Raw genomic sequence first — 7,619 nt, 5'->3', positions numbered from 1 at the left:
TTTGTTTACAGTGATGACAGAGATGTTATACTTTATGCGCTCCACTTTAGAAGAATATTGTTTTTAAATTAGTACGAAACCAAAACTGACAAATTCATCATGTTGCTGTTCGCAAGCAAATTAAAAATCCTTCTATTCTGCCCCTGCTTGCATGTGTGTGGTATCCTCTAGCCAAGCACTTTCCAAATAAATTTTTCAAACTTCCATTCAGATTGTTAGTTGACTTTGACCTCAACTGAACCGTTATTTACATTTAGCCCCCTAACCCTGTAACACATAAGGCCCCCATGAAAATCATTGGTTCATTAAGGGTCATGGCATGCTCTCTCTCTCTCTCTCTCTCTCTCTCACACACACACACACACATATACAGAAATAATGTTTGTCTGACAGGTTATCCATCAAACTCTCAATGAGCTGAGGATCTGGGGACTGTGGGCTGGATCACAAATCATTGACTAAGAAACACTCTGGTCGTGGGCTGTGCTTCTGATTGGAAGAGTTGATTCAACTATAAACCAGGGCCACCTGCTATTGGAGGGTGAACTTAAATAACCAGGAAAAAACTGAGCCATTAAAACTCTGTGTAGAAGGGACTGTTAGAGAAAACCAGATGGGTTTGGAACTGTTACTTTCCTACCTGTGGTTATTGGCTATAGACAAAAATGACATAACACCGATTAACCATAAGTACTGGTCCAACAAGAGGGCGCTGTGCTGCAGTCTGATTTGAAAAAGCAACTGTGCAGTAGAACCACAGTGAGCAATGTGACACATTTGGTGCAGCCCCATTTTGACATTTAGCATTTGACATAAGCTTCATAGAATCTGCTTGTAATTCTCTGTACATACTGTGTGCCTGAGTCATGTCTGCGCGTGTGTGTATGTGTGTGTGTGAGCGTTCCATATCACTACGCCTGCAACAGGCCGATAATTCTCAGAGCCCTCACCTGGCAGTGATGTTTATTGATCTGGTGATGCATGCTGGGAGAAAAGATTGCTTTCAAAGGTCAGTCTTAATAGCAGAAGGTCATTGTGTTAACTCAGCCCTTGTGTTTATTTGCTTGTGTTGACGTCACAGCTGTTGCATGTGTGCCTGTCCACTGTGATCATTATACAGATTATACAATTCATTTTCTGGATTTTAATTTCTCTGGAATTTGTTGTTTATTTTTTCTTTATTTTTATTATTTGTATGACCTTAAAAGCTGCTTTTTACCTTGAAGAACAATTATTAAGAACAGACAGTGCAGGGCAAAACAAAATAAGCTTTAATAAGATGGCCTGTCACTGATAATGACATGAATTTAAATTGACAAGTTCCAACTCCTGTTGAAAAACAACTTACTGATTAAAAAACACAAAAAAAGTCTTCACTTTAACAGAAATGAGTGTTCTCTTCTGCAAATAACTGACATTTTGCGGTTCTAGCTCTGTATTTATCTATTTTACATTTTCTTACATAAGCAATGAGCAGAAGAATATTTGTGCAGTAAAGCAACAAAAACTAATTATTATGCAACTGACTAAGAGTTTATGTCAGATAAACATATTTGTTTTACTATTTTTACCTACAGACATCTCACCAGGTACAATAGCTTAGTGCTGCACACGACTATATTTGTCAAGTAAAAAGCACAAAACGAAGTCTTCCAGCTGAATTCAATTTAGGACGGAGATTTCAAATGAATACAATTTAACATCTTTAAGTGAGACTGATGAGCAAGGCCCAGGTGAGTGTGATCACACTAATCAGCTGAGATAAACAGACCAGAGGTAAAGGAGACATACAGACCTCACAGAGAGCTCATGTTTATTCACTGCATGAAGCTCAACACCCAAGACTACACTTTTATATTCAAACACAGCGCTGGAGTTTAATGTGCTTGGTTTGGCTGAGGTCAGTCTATGACAGGGGATCCATGTGTGGCAGACAGAGGGCAGATTGAGTTGACCTCCCTTTTTCTGTACCTCTCCGTCATCGGATGTTAATCCAATTCACCGTAACGGACCTCGGGATCTGTACTGTGTTTTTGACTTGTGTGCATCAGTGGCTCTACAAATGACTGGCCATGACTGAGGTTGATAGATTATACTGAACTGTCTGTCAAGGGCCACAGGAGGGGAGAAGAAGATGGGGCCAGAGGAGATGAAGGCATGTGTTTTGATGGTGTCCCTGTGAAGCAAACAACTAGACGACTGGACTAGGCTCTGACTGGCTGACTTATAGTGATGAGCTGTCAGGCTGGTTTTGTTTTTCCTCATTAACGAGTCCAGCTCTTAAATGTTGCTCGTGTGGCCAGAAAACCATTTCACGAGCCTCTCCAGTCGACCGAGGCACAATAACACACTCAGGGATACAAAAACAATTTACCATGTGTCAAATGTTGTTGTGGTTAAAGCCCCCTCTTTTGGAGGAGGTTAAAAGGGCTGCTGCATAATTTGAAGGGTGTATAACAACAGAAGAGGCTGAGGCCACATGGTTAATGAGAAACTTTCTTAAATGCTGTGAGTGAAACAAAACGGTAGAGTGAATGAGAACCTCATTAACCTCATCTGTGATTAGTGATCCTTGATCGCAAGCAAATGGATATGTCTTAATCAGCACTGCCATTGAGACAAATAATAAATCAGAGGTTGTTACAGGACTGGCTGAACATTTTCACTGCTTTTGGATTATAAGTATTTCTGTGTTTTCACACTTTTTCCCACACATGTTTTTGGCCTGCTCACACCTTCTGAGAAATGGATTTAGCCCGTGCTCCTCAAAACATTGTCTGCAAGAGAGGAAAAAAAACATGGCAGCTGACAGAGCATGCAGTGACTGAGCAGGGGGACACACCGATTCATTATCCACCATTCTGTGTTTCTCTCAGCCCCCCTCCCAGCCTCTCAGAAACACACACACAAGTAGGAACCCAGCCTTGTGCAAATGGAGCCCTTGTCAGTCTCTCTCATGCACACAAGTGCACTCACAGCCTTGACAAAAAGCATGCAGTAATGAAGCTCTTACACATTCAGCACTGAGCAGAATCTCTTCATTGTGTTTTGGTGATTAATGGTAACTAAAGAGTGTGGGTCCTGAATAGAATGAATATGAGCTCACGACTTATTAATCAAACTGCGATACTTAAAACAAATAATGCTTCCACTGCGTCTCCTCCGGGGGAAGTGGATGATAATCCCTCTTCTCTCCTTAACTTTCTGCTTGCACAAAAACAAACTCTCACGTGGTTGTGATCAGCGGTGTTCCCAGTTTTTGTCAATCACATGCTTGTGTGCTTGTTGTTTTTTTTTTTTTTGCTCCATGTCAGAGACCTGTGCAGTGAGCGTGTCCCTGCTCATAGGGAGAGGTACCATCAGTCTCGGCATCAGTGGTAAATTAATGAGACTTCTGTTTTTAGCTCCTGTGCTAGTTCAGTCTCTCTGTCTGAACTGCTGTCACATTGCCAGTCTGTGATTGAAAGTCGGAAAAACATGTTTACTTACATGCCGCACATTTGCGAACAAGGTTAAAGTGACAAGCAGTGCACAAAGAAAAATCGTCCAGGATAAGATTTATTTTTAAGATTTTCCTTGTTAAAATGAAGTATTGGTGTAATCCTAAAATGTACAATTGTCCTGCAAATCTGACTATACCTCAAACACCCTCCTAGACTGAACCTATTTTCCAGGTTGTCTCTTGAGTTGTGACCCAGAAAGCCAAAGTATAGCTGAGACTGACTTGTGAGTTCTGACCCTCTATTTGGGGAACACCAGTCCTGAGAACATCTGTATTCAGTCCGGGCTCTGCACTCATATTGTCAACGGCCGGAGCCCAGACTCGTGAAGATGGATGAAGCTCCAATCCAGCCTAATAACCAGTCTGTTCCCCCAGGGGGTGTAGCACTGCACTCCTCTGTCAAACTGGTCCCTGCACTGTCTCCATATTGACTTAGGCGTTTCATTTTCATACATTCATATTCATCACCAGACAAAGCTGTGTCTCTCCCATGTTCCATAAAACTCTCTCTCTCTCTTTTCCTATATCAGTTTCTGAATTTCTCTTTTTGTGTCATTACAGTCATCCAGTATTCCTGGTGCAAACATGCATGCCTGACACTGACTCCAGCTTTCATCTGCACTCCTATACAGTAAACCCTGTTAATAATGGCAGGATCTTGTCAAAACTGCACTTTGGTCGGGTCTGTGTAAAGCACGTGTTCTTGATGTTGTCTACTTTTAGAATCCATTTTATACGTCCACTGTACAGTGAACAAACAAACAGAAGTCAGGAAATGATCAGGTCAGGATGCAGTGGTCCGGTGGTACACAGTACATTTGAAGTCAGGTGAAAAGAAAAATAATTCAGTTCAAAAACATGTAACAGGTTCAGGTTATCCAACATTGTAGTTTTGCCTTTTATTGTCTAGAAGGCTCTTGAATTGAAAAAAAAGGAAAATGTTGAAAAGAAATAGAAGTGGAATGCTGCTCTTGTCAACTAACCATGTGGAAAAAAATCAGGCCACAGGGAGAAGAGTCTCTGCAATGCATTTGGACTCAGCATAGGTATTGAGCAGAGGCTCTTGAGCTAAAGTAGCCAAGCGCTCTTGTGGTTTTGTGTGGATCATAATCAAAGTGCTGTGTGGGTGAGTGACTGCACACGTGTTGTTATTGTGTGGATTATTTGTCTGTGTGCAATGTGGAGCAGGATGTGCCACAGCAGCAGCAGTGGCAGCGACGGCAGCATCATTGTTCCAACCTTCCCTTATACTCTTCCTTCCTTCCTTCCTTCCTTCCATCTCCCTCCGGGTGTGGACAGCAAACAGGGACAGATTGCTTTGTGCTGCTCCTGTATTTGGAGATGACCCACGGAGTCATAGGTGATGAAGAGTGGCTTGGTGACAAATAAGACCAGGTGGCTATAAGAGGCCTAAGCAGCCAGCACCACGGGGCACACTGTGCTGTGCTATGTCACACCACCACACCGCTACTCACCACGCCATTAAAAATGACAAATGTTCTCATCATCTCCTTCCCCAAGCTAACAACCTCTGCCTGATGCTCCTGAAGCTCTGAGCCTGCCCCACTTTATTTCCTGGCATTGCAACAGTTGGAACAAACATTTACCAATAGAAGTCACATCTAATTTACCATGCATTTGATCTATGTCATGGTAAAGGTTATGAGCTGCCGAAGTGGAACCAGATCTGGCTAAGCAGTATCTAACGTTGCATGGCATCTTCTGGTGTCCATGTAAATTAGTAAGAGTAAAGTAGAACATATACCACCATTTAAAAGTACACTACTTGGGATTCTCAGTCTAACTTTTCATTCTTGAAGTGAAACAAGTAACAAGTATCTGGGCCAGTGTGTGAAGAAACAGCAGTGAAGTATTAGGCCATCCAGTGGCCCGGGGTAAAACCAGACCCACTCAGGTTGTAGATTAACAGCTCCTTCTCATTCCACTGCTGCGGGGACTTGGGGACATATCTGCCCAACACAGGTGTGGTTCTGGGCTACAGGGCAGCAACTGCCCCCTTCCTCTGCTGAAACAGACCCCGGTTCCCTGGTTCCTGTCCCCACGGGGAAATGGCCATTGTGTGTACCATCTGTTGCAGCACACGTGCAGACAAAGGGGGCACCGGGTAAGAGATGCAGGAGGTGCACTTGAATTTGACTCTACTGTTAGGGAACATCTGCATTGTAAATGAAGTTAACACTGGCTTTGACCAAATGTGAGGGCAAGGGTTTGCATATAAAATGCCACTGACGTCTGAATGAGGAATATGGTATGGTCTAGTGTAGAAAAAAAATCTATCTATCTAATCAACAATAAAGATAAACTAAAAATAAAATTGCTAAAAAACACAACATCATTTATAATACAATATAATATTTGTAATAGTGTGCACTATTGTTTATTGTTGAGCTCATACATTGAAACTAATAATAAACAGAAAAAAAGACAAAATATATATGAATATAATAATATATATATGCGTAAAATCTACAGATATATTGGATATAAACCACTATCCAAAACATTTTTCTCCAGCAGTGACACATCACCATGTCATGCCTATGAGAGGCCTTCTGGTGGCGCTATTTCCATTCAGTGTAGCGGAAGCCGTTTCAAATAGGTCAAGGAAAAGTTTTGTGTTTTGATAATTCGTGCTGGGCGGAGCGGTGGCCTGTGGATTGGTTGGTGAGTTTCAGCTCCCGATCCATGATTGGCCCCAGCGCTGCAATTGCTCTGTGAGCAGCCGATGTCGGGTCCCCCCGCCCCGTTTACACCCCGCTGCACCACGCACCCCAGACTCAGGCACTACACTCAGTTCCTGCACCGGCTGTCACACGTTGTTTGCTCGGAGGCTGAAATGTGACTCACAACACAGGCTCTGTCTACTGGAGTACCGCACTGACAACTGAAGGGATTCTTTTGACGCGCACCGTGCGTCCTGCTTGTTTGGGGACACGCTGTGGAGATTACCCTTCTGCCATGTCAGTGGATTTGCTTGCGCTCTTATGCGTGCTGGTCATCACATGCTCTGCGATGGAAGGTAATTAACAAAAGTGCGCTCGTTTGTGGCACCGTGGGTGATGTCGGTGCGGAGACGCTCATCACAGGGAGTCGCGCACGTTTGTCGGGTGACGCTTGTACTGTTTACACTGGAGCGGAGAAATGTTTTGTTTTTGCCCCTCACCTTAAATGTTCTTACTTTGCTTTATTTTAATCAGGTTTATGAAATGCATCCGCTTTAGTTTGTTTATTGTATTATATATTATTTATTGTATTTACCGTTTGTTTTTCCACTCTTTGGAGTTCAGTCAACATGTTTTATTTTGGTTCATCTAAACTGTTGCAGAGTAACTTCACCCTTAGGGGAAATGAAATATTTGACTTGTCTTTTGAATCCTTTATTATTATTATTATTATTATTATTATTATTGTTGTTTAATTAAATGAAACTGTTCAGTTCTCCTAAACATCATTCATTTGCTCATTGTGACCATACCGTTTATATAACGGGTCTTTTTTCTTTAATTATCCATTCATCAGAATTTTGAGAGACCATAGTTTGACCACAAAATATGATTTTTTTCACACATTTTTGGAGAATTTTCCTCTTCTGCTTCAGCCACACCTTTCCACTTCCTTTTATCTTTGTGTCCCTTCATCTGCTCTATCATATCCAGACAAGCTGTAGTACCACTGGTAGCCAATATTGTTTCAGTTAAACATGTTTTTCATTTCCGCTGCAGGCCCTCAAGGATTAAAACTAGACTGGATAGCCTCAGATGTAATCAGCTGGATGAACAGAGTCATAGGTATATGGTGTCTCCTCTTACTTTATTGTATGGCGGCACAGCCTTGTCCAATAAAACAGTCCCAGGAACCTCCAGCTCCCATGTCCCTGCCTGTAACCAGCAGCCATAAGTAAACACTGAAAGCACAAATGAAAAGAGATTTCTCACATACGGTGTCTCCCTTTAATCATTTACAGCTCAGCCACTGGACTGCTACCAGCTCTGGCTGTGCTCTGTAATTCAGCGCTGGCCTGTGCCTCATCGGATTTCAGCACAGCTATGAAGATACAATGCCCAGCTCCAAATTGCTACTTCTGCAAAGATTCAAA

General features: G+C 42.3%; 1 protein-coding gene across 2 annotated transcripts in view; it reads left to right on the top strand.

Moving 5' to 3' along the window:
* The first annotated feature begins 5,373 nt into the window (after positions 1-5,373).
* The window catches only part of LOC103396026 (ephrin type-B receptor 1-B), a 146,761-nt gene continuing 144,515 nt past the window's right edge, over positions 5,374-7,619 (top strand). For both annotated transcript variants that reach the window (XM_008333949.3, XM_008333948.3), the window contains exon 1: positions 5,374-6,542. In XM_008333949.3, coding sequence (XP_008332171.1) covers positions 6,482-6,542 — 61 coding nt within the window. In that variant the 5' untranslated portion in view covers positions 5,374-6,481. The remainder of the gene's footprint in view (positions 6,543-7,619) is intronic.

Source organism: Cynoglossus semilaevis, chromosome 20 (assembly GCF_000523025.1).
Source record: "Cynoglossus semilaevis isolate Cse_v1.0 chromosome 20, Cse_v1.0, whole genome shotgun sequence".
NCBI classification, from domain to species: domain Eukaryota; kingdom Metazoa; phylum Chordata; class Actinopteri; order Pleuronectiformes; family Cynoglossidae; genus Cynoglossus; species Cynoglossus semilaevis.
This window is presented reverse-complemented; position numbering and strand designations above follow the sequence as displayed.